This window comes from Rhamphochromis sp. 'chilingali' (genome assembly GCF_963969265.1).
Source record: "Rhamphochromis sp. 'chilingali' genome assembly, chromosome: 10".
Lineage (NCBI taxonomy): Eukaryota > Metazoa > Chordata > Actinopteri > Cichliformes > Cichlidae > Rhamphochromis > Rhamphochromis sp. 'chilingali'.
Window position 1 is genome coordinate 35,069,521 of NC_137937.1, and position 15,247 is coordinate 35,084,767.

Consider the following 15,247-nt stretch of genomic DNA (forward strand, 5'->3'; position numbering starts at 1 on the left):
AGGAGAGGGGCTGGGAATTATGTTTTCAAACAAAGCGTTAATTCCATTAACATTTATAGACTACTTTTGATTCTCACTGTATTACGGGACAAAGTGCGTCCCTTATTAGCTCAATACGGGACGTGTACTTTTGTTTCGAAATACGGGACGATTCCGTATTTTAAGGGACGGTTGGCAACCCTAATCTCATCAAAGAGGACACAAACACCTCATACTAGCTGTCAGCATGGTGGTGGAGGGCTAATGACTTAGGCTAGTTTTGCTACCACGGGCCCAGGGCCCCTTACAGTCTTTGAGTCAATCATTAACTCCTCTGTATGAAATGCCATCTTTGCACAGCAGCAAATTTACAACACAATGGCTGAAAAAGGAAAGAATCAAGGGGTGGCAATGGCTCAGGCCACACCTCAACCTGACTGAAATGCTGTGGTGGGAACTTAAGAAAGTTATAAAAAAGAGCGGGCCAAAATTCCTTCACAATGTGAGAGATGGATAGTCATTTAGGAGATAAGGTCTTAAAGTTATCGCTGCTACAGGTGGTTCTACAAGTTACTGAAGTTTTTCCACACAGTGCTTCTAGATTTTGGCTTCATTATTGTTAAATAGAATTTGACATGATGTAATATGTTGGTCATCAAAAGCTCTGTTTACCTCAAGTTTAATACCCAGTAAGGGCCAGATCAGTTTTATGTTCCGATACCTAAAAATCGACCAAGGATGTACTGTTTTAAAAAAAACAAACCACAGAAATCATGAAAGTTTATAGAGGTTCTCCTTAAAAATAAGCACGAAAGAGACACAGAAAGTCCTTTTACTTTTATAAACTTAATGTTTATTCATATATACATGAATATATTAATCTATAACCAAGAAAGGAGAGAATGTACAATGCAAAACAAAATCTTTATATACAAATTAATAAATAAACAAAGACAATCAAGGACAGTTTCTGTTTTCTACACAGGTTTTGTGTTCTTGGGGAAAGTAAAACAAAGAAGCAGTTAGAAAAAGTTCTGAAATCTTTTTGTTAAAATGGGAAATGGCACCCGAGCACAGTTCAGGGAACAAAATAAAAGAATTAAAATACACACACACACACACACACACACACACACACACACACACACACACACACACACACACACACACACACAAAAGCTGGTTTCCAGTTTGTTGTATTTTTTCTCCTTGTAAACGCAGCCTTTTTTCTTTTTTTTGTTCAAACTCGCACAGAATCAGGTCAAATCACAAAAAGGTATGTCACTGTCAGCACGGGCTACAACGAAACACAGACTGGTCCATCACGTCAACCTCACCAGCACAGAAATGCTCGCAGGGTCAGGAAATTTGACACAAAGGTCCGCGCACTTACACAAAGAGATGGAGCTGCTGCAGAAAACCTGCTTTCCGATTACTCCAAACATCCAGAAAAAACAGGACTCAAAGTGTGAAAGTTTCGTTCCAACCAAACAGTACAGAGAAGGAACTGATGCTGCATTCAGGTCACGTTTGGAAAAGTGAAACTCTAAGGCTGGGGATGTTCTGTTTTGCTTATTGTCAGCCGAATGTGGATTTATGTGAAGGGGGAAATGGTTCAGAAGCAGACTAACGCTTGGACGTTTTGATCTTTTCAGTGATAGATGTTGACAGTAAGACAAATAGTGATTATAACACAGCCTTATTGTTTATAAAAATGATTGTTTTTGTCAGATTTGTTCTCTCATTTATATTTATGTAATCAATTACTGACATGTAGGAGACAAAACTATTTTTCACAGAAATAGCATGAAATTTTCAAGGTCCTGTTGTGTAAAGAGGAAGGGAGAAGGCTGCATGCTGCACTGATTGGCTTGGATGATATCACAACAATATGTTGGTTAGCACCATTGCCTCACAGCAACAAGGTCCTGGGTTTGAATCCACTGACCGGCCAGACCCTGTGCCTTCGTGGGCTCTCTACGGGTACTCTGGCTTTCTCCCACTGTTTGCATGTTCAGTTAATTGGTGTCTCTAAATTGGCTGCAGGTGCAACTGTGAGCGTCAATGATTATCCATCTGTTAGCCGACAAACTGGCGACCAGCCCAGGGTGTACCCCGTCTCCCCCTCTATGTTAGCTGCGATAGGCTCCAGCGACCCTGATAGATAACCAGAAAAGAATGGATAAAAATCCCAACAGCATGAGGTAAAAAAGAACAGATGCTGCTGTGACTATGCTGAGTTGAGGCCATGGAACACATGAAAATGCCATCAGACGCAGTCTACGAGTGAAATATTCAAATATATGTTGCTAGTTTTGGTTTTAGAAGAAGCTGTGTGTACTATTTTCCTCTAGGAAGTTGAGGCTAAAGAGGGTAAGACTTCAAACTTGAGGTCAGGTCAGCTCACTAATAAAGTGTAAGCGGGTCCTCTGCAAGTTACAAACTGCTTAGATGAAAGAAAAAGTTAAACTTATTCCAAAAGTGGCAAAACTGCAGTTCCTTTATTGGCCACTTGGGGCTGACCCAATTTCACCCGCATAGAAATGCCAGTTTTGTAGCTGTTTTCATTACTAGAAATTGGTCATAAGATCTCAAAGTCTGGTGTGACACGTCGTGTAATCCAGCCTGTGATGTTTGGTTGGAAAAAAAGATTCAGACATGCCAAACAAAGATTTTAAAACATGAAAAACATTTTCATGAAAGTGCAGTTTTTACGTCAGCGCCTGACAAACACGTCTGCTTCAAGTTTCTCGGACAACAGTCTCCACAGGGAAATGGGTCAACACATTTTTTTTTTTTCTCCATAGTGTTCTCCCCTTTTTTTCTTCTAGAAAACAACAGTAAACAAACAAACTGTGAAAAGGCAGAGGACCCGTCTGTTCAACCTTTTTCTGTCTTTACATGTTTTGTTTTGTTTTTTTTGGCACATGTAGGGTCAAGCCTGCCGCCTTTGCTGCTCGCCTGAGAGATGAGCAAAGGGCGGATGTTCACTAAGACATCATTAGAAGGGAATGAGACGTTTGGGTTCACAGTGCTCGACAGGACGCGCCGATCAACAGGCAGAGAGGGCAGAGTGAAAGGGTCGAAGGTCACAGTGTTCAACAGCGAAGGATTTCACGCCACAGCGGTAACAAACAACACCCACGACAGCCGGACGCCGTGCCTCCAGCTCATCATCACCATATTGCTATCACTCTTTTCTTTTTTAACAGGCGTTTCATTCATTTGATCGTTTGTACGTGACCTTCATGCAGATGAAAAAACAAACAAAAAAGGCAAAACATGGTCGCAGCACAGGCCAGATGATTTGTTGTTGTGGCGATATTCATAACACATCAGGAAAAAGTCCAACCTCAGATTTTAGCGTGTTTCCGATGACTTAATCTTTTTTTTTTTTTAATTTCCCATTTCCTCCACTTCCCAGAATGCTTTGCAACAGATTTTGATGTTTTCTTTTCACCAGTGTGAAAGAAGACAGACATACTCTGATGTCATTTATTGTATCTAATGGCCAGCAGTGGGCGACGCCTGCAGCTGCAAATAGACTTCTATTACAGAAAATGACCACACTACTCACATGACCTATGACCTCAGGAAACAGTTTCCTCTTAAGTTTATGGTCTCAATTGTTAGATTCAAGTATTAGTGCATATAATATTGTGTAAGTCTTTGGAAACCATGGTCCCCATTAGAGGTGGTTGTCATTCCCTAGCCTATGACGGTGTCTCTTAGTCGCTCAGCTGATTCACCCCCTGCTACTGATGGCTCGTTACAGTGGGTATGTCCATCTTTAGTATACAGTTTATGTTTATCACCTCTGCACCGCTTTGTATTAGATCTGGCAAATGTTCTTGGTTAAGCCACATTAGTCTGGCATCGGTTTAGCTGTGATCAGATGTGTTTCTGCTGTAAGAAACAACTCAGTTTTGTCATTTAGCACCTGCGGAAATGAAGGAAATACCAACCACAAATATTTGAAGCAAGTCACCAAAAATTGCTTGTTAAAAAACCAGCGCTGAGTGTGTTTAAGGTTGGATTTTTACCTTTAAAGAAACAGAGAGCATAAAGAGAAGAGTTTGTTCCCCTGTGTTCAGTCTGGCAGCGTCACCGTCTTTTGCCTGGGCGCCTACGCACGAAACATTCAGGAGCTCTTCTGTACGCTAACAGGAACAGAGAACCTAAAAATCACCCAAAGCTACTTTTTCCCCCCCACATGTGCTGTTAGTTAGAGCCCAGAGAGGAAAGACTCTGCTGCCATCACAGACACGTAAAAAACCACAGATGATACCGCAGCGCTCACCTGGCCCATCATGGCACATTTGGAAACTGATGGTTATGAAAGCCAAGCCGCCATGTTGGAAGCACAGCTAAAACAGAGAGTATCGACTCTACCGGGCAGAGCGGCCCTTTTTACTTATTATTTCTGTAATGCCTCGTGTCCCTCAGACGTTTCTGTGTTCCTACATGGCGGCTGGTGGTCAGGAGGAAGAGAAAAAACAAAAACGTGAGGTGCAGCTCATTATGACGTCTTCAGAAAGATAAGTAGCAGCACCATATCAAAGAGAGAGATGCAAACAAATGTACAAAGAGAAAAGAACAAAGCGTCGAGTCTGTTAACAAAATCTCGTGGTCCGTTTGAAAAGAATATACTGCACAGATGGTGTTAATCGATATATACACTCAGTTTTTTTGTGTCTTGTTCTCAGCTCATGTTTCTGTCCCACTCTGTGGCATCCTTCTCCATGTAGTGGTTACGATTCATTAATTAATAATAATAATAATAATAATAATAATAATAATAATAATAATAATAAAAAGAAAACAGTGGCATGTGATTCATGGCTGCGCCCACTGGTTTTGACACCACGTCTCTGTTTCAGGCCACGTGACCTTTTATTTTTGTGTATGTGTAACATGGCAGCGTTCAGGAGTTTATAGAGTCCAGATCTCTCCACGCTCGCGTCAGCGTCGCTGGTGTTAAAATGCTGAGGCGGCAGAGAGCGAAACCTTAAAGTGCTGCAGTCCTGCAGGCACTGTCGACATCAGGGACCACCGGGGCAAAAGCGGTGGCGGCGGTGCGCTTGAAACAAAAGCTCCCTGAAAAAGTAGAATCACATTCAGACACCTTTCTGTCTGTTAGTGTTTGCTCCACGCAGGAGGGTGCGAGCATGAAGACCGCAGAGTGATCACACAGGGACGAGGCTCTGCAACATGGTTTAAAAAAAAGCAGGAAAAAAAAAGTGTTTTTGTCGAAGGTGCAGAAACGACTGATCTGACCAACTGATGTTAAGATGTAAACAGCTGTAAACGAAACGTAAAAGGACCGGGAGATCTGATGCTTTTCCATGAGCCGGCTGAAGCAGCTAACACACCTCGTTTGTTTGTTCCTTTTAACGTCCTCTCAGGGTCCCGACGACGCGACAGTTAAGTGTTAAGGTGCTCCTCTGCTTCCCGAGGTGCGCTTGGTCGTTCCTCCTCTTGCGTGTCCAGTTTTTGTCTGAACAAAAACTCAAGCACCTGAGCAGAAGCTGACGAGTGGAGGCCAGAGAAGGTGATCGAGGAGGAGGAAGAGGGTGAGTGGAGGAGGAGGAGGAGGAGGAGGAGAGAGGAAGTCTCCTCAGAAAATCCCTTTGGCGATTTTCAGTCCCTTCTGTTTCATGCGAGGCAGCGTCGAACTGGCCACGTTCTTGGCCCGCATGGGCCGTGCCAAGCCGCGCTTTTTCAGCACAAAGTCATAGTTGGCAGTGGAGTTCATGGCGTAGAAGACGTTGGCGTTGTCCGGGATCCGGAGCTCTGCAGGACGAGGTCAGAAAGAGAGAAGCAACAAGTGGTGATTAACGAGTTTAAGCAGTGTTATTCTCGGGGGACATGAAAGAAAATCAATTCTTTATCTTTCACCACATGAGAAACTGTAAATATATGCAAGTCAACACATCGGCCATTAAATTCATTTTAAATTAACAACAACTAAGACAAAACACATGTGTACTATTAATTACTCTCATATTTTTATGGAAGTTTTCACTGTGCATCAGGAACTTGTATCATAAAAGCAGCGTAATATTAAATTCACTGTTAAAAACCAATAATGAATACATGAAACAAAGAAATGATCACCTTTGTCCTCAGAGATTTTCTGCATCAGTTCGTAGTCCTCGGTCTTCTCTCGCTCCAGATTGTGTTTGATCATGGCCTTCCTGATCACCGCCGGAGTCTTGTCCTGACTCGTCACCTGAATCGCAGACAGAACATCAACATCTGTTCCTAACTATTAACCATCACTTTACACACAGAGAAAACTCTGACTTCACTGCCTCTTAAAAAGCCTGAAAGCTGTTTTTCTGCCCTCACCAGGATGCTCTTATACATGTTCCCGTTCTCCACGTCCAGGCTGACCCTGATGATGCAGCAGTCGTCCACCTGCTGGTTGTACAACGGCAGCGACAGAGTCGAGTAGTTCGACACAGCCGACACCGAGCGTTTGTGTGAGCGCGAGGCCGACAACGGGGTGGAGGAGGAGACGGAGGAGGAGGAGGCGCTGCTGGAGCCGGAGGCTGAACCAGAGCTCGAGCCCATCCCGGACGTGTCCAGAGACGACAGAGACGTACATTCCCAGAACTGAAAGGTTATCAGAGGGAGAGGTTGGTGGGAGAGGCTGAAAAATGAAGCCAATACTGAAGAAATAAAAACCTCATGCAGTTCCTCTAAAGATCACTTGCGGCTCCAAAAGCAAGTCAGTCCCCATCAATGCTTCATGTTAAAGTTTCCAACTTTACATGAACATGTTTACAGCTACAGTAAGCGATTCTGGTATCTGTAGCTAATTTTCTTCTTAATAATAAGGGGAATTATTATTGGACAATTATTACTGAGCAGGTTTGCAGCTTTCTAAATTGAGTACCCCACCCCACCCCACCCTGTCTGGTTTGCAGACAGTCATCCAAGCCATTTCAGGTTTTCAGTGTGAAATGAACAGAAAAACATAGCAGCCGTTACCGTTGAGGTTGTATCTGCAGCTGGAGCTTCTCTTCCCAGTGCTGAGACAGTTAGTTTCACCGAAGGAGTCGACGTCTGGAGGAGGACAAAGGAAAACAAAACAGAACCAGTCATCGCGCGGCCCCAGACCACTCTGACACGATGACAGCCATTATTTTTCTCCACACAGGACACCTAGATCACGCTCAAATAAACTGAACTTTAGGTGGGAACAAATGTGCTCTGTGAATAATCCCTGTGACTTAAGGACTTAAGCTCCCAGTGTGGCTGTGCGCTGGGAGTTTTTCTAAGTATAACACTGTGGAACTCACGTCTGTTTGTTGTAACTGTGAGTGATCACCAGGGGGCAGCGTGGGCTACTCTTACTCATGTTTGTAGAATTTCAGCAGTGAAGTCAAACCCAGCGTTAAACTACATGTTTATAATTCGTAGCGTTCATATCGTCTTGATTTTGAAGGCTAAACCTTGGTGTAGTCACAATGTCACACGACTTCAGTACAAATGACTACAGGTCCCACCCAGGCCTGGTTTTCTGTTCAGTTACGGTGTGTTTTGGTCCCTTTTTTGATTTTACTGATTTTCTTTTTTGTGTTTACATTTTTCCATTGTCTAAAGTGTTTCCTTGTCTTTATTTCCTTTTGTTTTGTGTGTGTTTGCCCTTCATTATCTGACTCTCCTTCTGCCCTGTTTTGAATTTCGGTTTTGTTTTCCCCGCTGAAGTTTTCTTGTAGTTTGTAGCAGTTAACATTGTCCAATAAAGGCTCGCCCTTTTGTATTCAGCCTGCTTCCCTGTCCTCCATTTGAGTCCTTCTTTCGAGTTTTATGCTCAAAGCAAAGACTTCAAACATGAGGAAACGTTTCCAGCAGATCCACTGTTGTTTTTTTCCCTCCTCACAAACAGCTGCTTAAAAATGTGCAGCTTTTTCTACCTTTCTCTCGTGTCCCTCCGGTGAGTCTGACAGGAAGCTGGCGTTCACATCCTCCAGGTCTGATCCGCTCGAGCTGACAGAGGTGACGCTGAGAGCGTCGCCGCTGTCCCCCCCTCCTCCTTGGTACGGCCTGTAGTGCGAGTGGTCGAAGGACTTGGAGTGAGAGCCTGCGGCACTGCTGCAACCGGCCTCCGTCAACTGTCGGCTGCAGATGACACCGTAACAGGAGGGTTATGAAAATAAGACTGGTGGTCAAGTTTAAAACAATGGTATTAACGCTGCGACTTACTCGCTCCAGCGCTTCATGATTCCTCCGTTCTTCTTGCCTCGGAGCGTGTTGCTCGCCGACTCTGACAGAGGCTCGATCTCACAGGACAGATTGTAGCTGCGGGAACAGGAGGGAGTCAGGACGGCAAGAGAGAAAATGGGAATTCAAAGACATAAACTCAAGGATGAGATAGGATAACACGGTTAGCACCGATAACACTGAGCTGGGTCATTACACCTGCAGATGTGTAAATTTGGTGGGTTTCACCACTGCTTCCATAAATAATTCTGTCATTTTTAATGGTTTTGTATTATTTTAAACCCCTCACCGCCTCCTCTGAAATGATATTTTCACCATTTTCATCAAAACGCAGATATTTTAATCCTGACGGCAAAACTGAGGACAAACTGAATAACCCACGCTTCATGCTGGCAGCCAGTGCTGTGAATCATTTCATAAACTCCTAAAAATCTTGGAACATGTGAACATTTCATGTGTTCCTGCCAAAACTTGAGGGTTTATATATATATATATATAAATATATATATTAGTTGTTTTTAAAGCACGGCACCAAGTTTTGTTAAATTCCCCTTTTCACTGTCAGAATTAAAGGATGACTGCAGATATCCAACCACCATCAAAATAACAGCCAGATTTCCTGCTTTCCTCCGGGGTCAGAGACAGAGGGAGGAGCCTGTGATGACTGACCTCTCTGCCTCGCTGTATTTGTCCACGCCGGCGAACCACTCCCTGAAGTGGCTGTCCTGAGTGAAATTGTAGTTGTTGGAGGCCAGCTGGAGCAGTTTGATCTGAGCGATCACCTCAAACTCCTGCAACAAGAGGGCAGAGCCGAAAAAAGGGTTTGACTTTGGGATTTGGACTGGCAGATTATTTTTGATGATGACTTCAAACAAACAAAAAGAAATAATTCACCTTTCTTCTCTTCTCGAAGTTAATCAGACCACCCTGAAAAAGAAGAAAAGAAATTATTAGCAGTGATAGAAAATAAAAAATACAAACCCAGGAAGAGGGTTTAAAATCCAAAAATCATCACAGTAACGACTCCCATCTGACGTCTGACCTCAGTGTAATCCTTCATGGCAGTGTCCATCATCACCAGGTCCGTCAAGAAAGTCCCCAGGTAAGGGATCGTCCCCTGCATCACTCCCTGTTTACAGAACACGTGGAGATGAACATGCATTTAGAGTGCAAGTAACCATTTCTCTAGAACAACGTTATTTAAACCAGTGCTGCAGGAAAAATTTGATTTTCATCAGTAAGTAGTCCTGCAATCTGCAGGAGTTTAGGCTAATCACTGCTTGTTGAAATTTGTAAGAAAACTTCCAGAAAGCTAAATTTGAAGAGCAGCTGCCAATCCCCCATTCAAAATGTGATTGTACTCCTTAAGTGGATTTGATATAGAGTACTGGTTGCAGCAGATGTGCCTGTTAGCATAAGAAAAATAAGTAAATGGAGGCTGACTCAGCGCCTGAAGCAGTGCTTTGGTGGAAAAGCATCAAGCAGATAGCATGTGGTCTCACCAGGTCTCTCTGCTGCTGGTGTCTCCTCTGAGCGCGTTTAGGGTTGATTTCTAAAGTTGCAAACTTGGAGGTGCCCTCCTGCAGAATAAACAACACATGATAAGTTTTTCTGGATGCTAAAAATCACAAATGTGCAAAATAGAGGCCAAACACTAAAAATACCCAACCCTCCTTCCACCAAGGCACAATAAGTCAGTTTTGCTCACTCACTTCTGCAGAAAAACAAACGTCCCCACAACAAACATCCCTGTGCTACATAATTCAACATCAGACACAGTTTATCCCATATTGTCTTCCTTTAAACGACTTCTGAATACACACATTTCTCCTGTAATACAGTTAGATTAATTTTTGTTGTGCGTTTCCCAAAACCACAAAATGACAGATAACACACTAAACAATAAAACATATATAAACTGAAAGAAAAATAATCATTCTGACTGACCCAGATCAAAATGCTCAGTTTTGGTCTTTTCTAAAATATAATGTTAGGCAACTTTGAACATAGCTGTAGTCGAGCTATAACATTTAAGATGCAGGTGTTTCAAATGTGGTCTTCAGTGACATCGCTTTAAAATGAGGCTCTGAAGCGAGGACGTCTCATTCCGCCTCGACTCCTTCTTCCTCATGCCTCGTCTTCGCCTCCTCCGCTCGTATCTCTCGTGGGAGGAACTGAGACCAGGGAGAGGAGTCGAGGACGTGCAATCCAGGAATGAGAAATGACGCACATCTTACAAGCTAACTCAACTCAACTCCAACCTGACACATTCTCCAAGCTTTAGAAACACTAACTATTTCATTCCTGTCATTAGCGATTTTTAACCAGGAACCTCCCTTCAAGGATGTTTTTCTCCAAAAGCTTTTTAAACTTCATATACTTCGTTTATGTGTTACAGCAGATTAGATCTTTAAAACCTGTTCTGAAATAAAAAATAAAACATCTGCACGACCTCAAAGTAAAAACTGGGAGAAAATCCACCTCCTTGCCGTTCCTTGCGCATTCCTCAGAGTGATGTAATGCCCGGAGGCCTCCGGAGCTTCGTGCAACTCGAGCCAACTGAGTCGAGTCAACGCGGCCTGTCCCGAGCAGATAGACAGAGGCGACGCCCTGAGGTCTGCTTTCACATATTGGAGCCGTTATCTACACCTGCCAAAGGGTTCCTCCCTGTGACGTCAGCAGGGATTCCCTCAGCGGACGCCGCGGGTGTTAACTAACTCAGCATTACATCAGAAAACTTCTCAGGTTAAAAATAGGTGATTGCAATTATTTACAATGATTATGAGCTTTTTCCTAAAAATTGAGCAGTCTTTATGAGCGTGCAAATGTCAGAATGTGACAACTTAAAAACTTGTTGATTGTAAGGACAGCGCTGCAGCATAAGTGCAACTAAGTCCTGTTTCAGTCGTTTCTTGTGCGATAAAAGCCAAACATCCCTACTGCTCTTCAGACCTTCTGTTTACAAGCAGCAGCCACTCAAAAGCGAGTTGGTGTAAAAGGCGGAGGAATTAAAACAGCTTGTTTCAGACAGAGGACGAATGCAAAGCCCCAGTGCAAGAAAAATAATCATTATTTTGACCTGTGAATCATGCAAAGCTTGTGTAGTAAAGTCAAAGAGTAAAGACGAGCAGCGGAAAGCATGTGCAGCCTGTTGATCTGTCATCTCATTTCCTGCTCTCTCAAATATCTTGAATTTATGAATCAGCTCCTGCTGACCTTCCACTGAATGCGTCAATACGAGCAAAACACTCTGACGGTGTCAACAGGTCTCTGCATTAAACCCACTATATCGCACTAATGATGACAGCAACCTGTCAGCTGCACAGAGCCCACCCTGGACATCGTATATGGATCCTGTTGTCCAAAAGTAACAGAACAAGGTGCTCTGATGTGCAGGAAGCTTGGCTGCAGCTGTTGTGAGGAAGGATACTGACAGTAAAGGGTCACCTAGCCGTGCATCCTCCCGCCGCCTGCTCAGCTGCCACGTGTTACTGTTATGTAACTCATAAACGGATTTGTCTGCGTATTATTGTGAAGATGGCTTTTCCTTCAGCGGCTAAATACACCTCCTCCGTTTTCACTGTGCACCCCCTCAGTGTTATGTTTACATCTGTTGCTGTGACTCACCTTCACCAGCAGCTCTCGGCTCAGGGAGTAATTGTTGTCGTCAGAGAAGATCTCGGACAGCTCGCGGAAGGTTCGGAAACTTTCCCTGTAGGTGGACAAAGAGGTCAGCGCACAACAATCACTCTGCAGAGCCTGCAGGCGGGCACGAAACCTACCGTGACACTTCCTCCCAGGTCCTCTTTAGGCGGTGGATTGCGTTGCACTGCAGGGCGGAGAGGATGGCTCGCAACGAGGAGAAGTTCTTTAGTATTCGACACTCCTGAAAACAGCAATCGTTCAGTCAAAAACAAACCAAAACGGCCGTCAGTCCCAGGAGCACATGAGCTCAGCAAACCAGAAGTCTCACCCGGGCAACTTCTATCCACCTCTCCAGCAGACGGGCTCTCTGGTTGGGCTTCAGTGCCGGGTTGCTCAGGCAGGTGGTGATGACACAGTTGGTGACAGAGTTGAATTGGGCCACGGTGGCTCTGATGGTGGGAGCCAGGTGCTCCTTACCTTTCTTATCCCGCTGAGACCAAATCCCCCCCAGGCAGTGGTAGGGAACCACCTTCTTGAACAGATCCTGAATGGACGCAGAGAAAGAGGGGAGTTAAAATCGATACTTATTTCTAATTTAAAGAGAGGCGGTGCAGATACGATCTTAAGAATCAACACCACCAGGTAACTGTGCTGAAAGGGACAGGAAAGATTCTCACCGCGTCCATGAGCGTGAACTGCTCTGCCACCATGATGGGGTCAAACGACAGGAAACTGAAAGCAGGAAGCTCATCCTCAAAGCCGCTCTCTTCCTGCGTAGCAAAAGGGCAGCCGATGTGTTCCCCTAAAGAGAATAAAAAAAAATATATTTTTCACACAGCTGACTCCACCCGAGCTCAACCTTAACACAGCTCCTGCACTTTTTCTCAGCCAACACTTTCTTTGTTCTTTACAGCAACAAATATCTCAGCGTTTGAACTGAAACTGAACATCTAGAGCCACCTGAAATGTGCACAGCCTTCAACTGGTTTATTCTAACACTTCAGGTTTTTATTACTGTGGGACCACCATTCTGATATGTTAAAGGAGTCCCTGCCTGCTCTGGTGTCCCTCTCTTGTCCTGCCTTCATACCATCAGGATCAGGCTCACACTGCTGTCTTCGGTGGAAGTGGGCCAGCAGGTTGCGGGCACGGCGCTCCAGGTCCGAGCCAGGGAAGTGGAGGTGAAGGTAAGCGAGGAGCTGATGTAGACACTCGTAGTTGGGAGGGCTCCAGAAGTCCTCAGAGTACTGGTCCAGCCACGCGCCCAGGATGGACGAAACAGTGCTGAAACACACAGGAAATAAAATATAAGAAAAGAGCCTCCTTAGGAAACCCACAAAGCAACAATATGAAAGTAGAAAAACAAAATTTATAGAAAGACATTCTCACATTTTCAATTTTAAGGTGCGCTTGAGAGAATTATCTACTACAGTATGTTAGTGTTTATCTGAACTGGTGACTCTTATGGTCAGGTTGTTTTTCCATCCTTTGTTATTTCCATTCTTGTGATTCAAACTAAATCTAAACAAATATGGTTTCTGTTACACAAGAGTAAAAAAAAAAAAAAGCCCTGTTTTACTGAATTAATGAGCCATCTTGAAACCCTAAAAGAGCCTCTACTGCTTAAAGCTCGATGTCATTAACATGAATGACCCTCCACTTAGTTTAATACAGCTTTATTTTGGCTTAGATTTGAAACAATGGGACCTTTGAGTAATACAGCCTTCATTCAGGATATAAGGATGACGCAAATAATGCATAATGCATTATCATAAAATGCATTCAGGGTCACTACATGGCTACAAGATGGAGGAGGTGGTTTTTACTCATGAAATCATGTTCCCAGTGCGCGGATTTGAGTATCTGAAGATATCTCATTTATTTAGAAAAAAATTAAAACTGCACAATGTTTCCATGAAGTTTAAAACAACAGCTACCTGAAGTCAATGGGAGCATTTCTCAGAAAACACTGTCTTGACTTTAAGGATTTAACTAAAGCTCTTTTAAAAGAGAATAAGAAAATGAATAAGTTGTTTATTTTTCTGTGATTTATCACATTTTTAGGGCTGCCTGAACCCAAACAGCCCCCTCAGTCTGACAGGTATCCAGCCACGGGGAAGAAAAGGATCCCTTTAAGCCGGGGAGGAGGGGGGGGTTGAGGCTCGGTGCTGTGAATGTACTCTGTGATTAATGTTGGAAGCTCGACACTTAAGGTTGCAGCACGCTTACTTTCTCAGCTCTGTGCAGTCGTCCTGGGAGACTCTGTGTGCTGTGGCTGCAGGCACATTTTGGAGCTTGGCATACCTAAAAACAGAAAGAAAAAAAACACCAGTTTCATTTTATGAACCAAACTAATGAACAAAACAACCAAAAAAGAAAGAAGCTTCAGTCTGAGTTTTCATGTCAAGGTTTGATGGCTCTCTCTCTCTCTTTTGTTGTTGTCCCTAATAAGCTAAACATTTTAAAAGCACAGGGGCATTAGTAACAGTGTTTTGTAATACTGAGCAATATTTAAAATTATTCTGAACAGAAAAACATGAAACACTCAGAAAATGTCCTGAGGCAAACTTGAACCCACGCCCCTGCAGTAGCCTTCAGCATGTGGGTCACATACGGTGATACTGCTAAACTCATTGAGCCTTACTGTCATCGGCATCTTTTTATTTTTTATTGCAGTTTTATTATTGTATCATATTTATTTTTTACTACATTTTGCTTTGCAGTAAAACAATTGTAGCAAAAGCACAGGAGTAGTAAAACTAGTCGTAGTTGTAGACCTCTGACCACTGCGCAGGGTCCATCCACTAAGTGCACGATGGCCGTTTAAAAAAATACAACTTCACAGCACAAACGAACACATTTACTACAAATCTGCTGTGTATGTGCGGTTTTTCCCTTCATCACAACTGCTGGGTGGACATATTTTGTTTTATTGGCTTTTCAGGGGTGTGGTCCTTTTGATTGACAGGTGTCCAGGCGCAGGCGGTTGTCCCGGGCCTTATCTCTGTTAATTCGACTCACTTAACTGAAATATTCAGCTGTGTGTGCTGTTGGTGCCTTTTGGATAATTTTGCATTGAACAGCTGAATTAACCATGATATCACTCAGGGTACCAGGTTCAGCTTTTTTGAGAGAAATTCTAGTAATTTATAAGTCTGTTAATTAATGTTACGTCAGTCCTCTGTATACAGTGTGTAGGCATGATGGGGTTCATTTACAGTGTGATCATTTTGGCACTTTTGGTCCTTTATAATCTTAAGAAATATTCCCTTGTTTCTTGTAATTTGGAGAATTTATTTCTAAGTAAATCTGCTATTTTAATCTTCTGATATACTGAATTTTTTTCTCTGTTTGTTTTATAATAATGGATCTGAGCATGATTATGTGTCAC

General features: G+C 43.3%; 1 protein-coding gene across 8 annotated transcripts in view; it reads right to left on the reverse strand.

Annotated features, from left to right (window-relative positions):
- Positions 1 to 855: 855 nt before the first annotated feature.
- The window catches only part of LOC308403855 (ral guanine nucleotide dissociation stimulator-like), a 68,656-nt gene continuing 54,264 nt past the window's right edge, over positions 856 to 15,247 (reverse strand). For 4 of the 8 annotated variants that reach the window (XM_080893638.1, XM_080893634.1, XM_080893635.1 and 1 more), the window contains exons 3-18: positions 14,086 to 14,160; positions 12,911 to 13,140; positions 12,534 to 12,658; positions 12,185 to 12,400; positions 11,994 to 12,097; positions 11,839 to 11,923; positions 9,714 to 9,791; positions 9,254 to 9,340; positions 9,106 to 9,138; positions 8,881 to 9,002; positions 8,194 to 8,289; positions 7,905 to 8,109; positions 6,976 to 7,050; positions 6,331 to 6,597; positions 6,097 to 6,211; positions 856 to 5,772 (exon numbers count right to left, since the gene is read on the reverse strand). In XM_080893638.1, coding sequence (XP_080749764.1) covers positions 5,597 to 5,772; positions 6,097 to 6,211; positions 6,331 to 6,597; positions 6,976 to 7,050; positions 7,905 to 8,109; positions 8,194 to 8,289; positions 8,881 to 9,002; positions 9,106 to 9,138; positions 9,254 to 9,340; positions 9,714 to 9,791; positions 11,839 to 11,923; positions 11,994 to 12,097; positions 12,185 to 12,400; positions 12,534 to 12,658; positions 12,911 to 13,140; positions 14,086 to 14,160 — 2,089 coding nt within the window. In that variant the 3' untranslated portion in view covers positions 856 to 5,596. The remainder of the gene's footprint in view (positions 5,773 to 6,096; positions 6,212 to 6,330; positions 6,598 to 6,975; positions 7,051 to 7,904; positions 8,110 to 8,193; positions 8,290 to 8,880; positions 9,003 to 9,105; positions 9,139 to 9,253; positions 9,341 to 9,713; positions 9,792 to 11,838; positions 11,924 to 11,993; positions 12,098 to 12,184; positions 12,401 to 12,533; positions 12,659 to 12,910; positions 13,141 to 14,085; positions 14,161 to 15,247) is intronic. The other 4 variants (XM_080893636.1, XM_080893637.1, XM_080893632.1 and 1 more) reach the window with 2 other exon arrangements.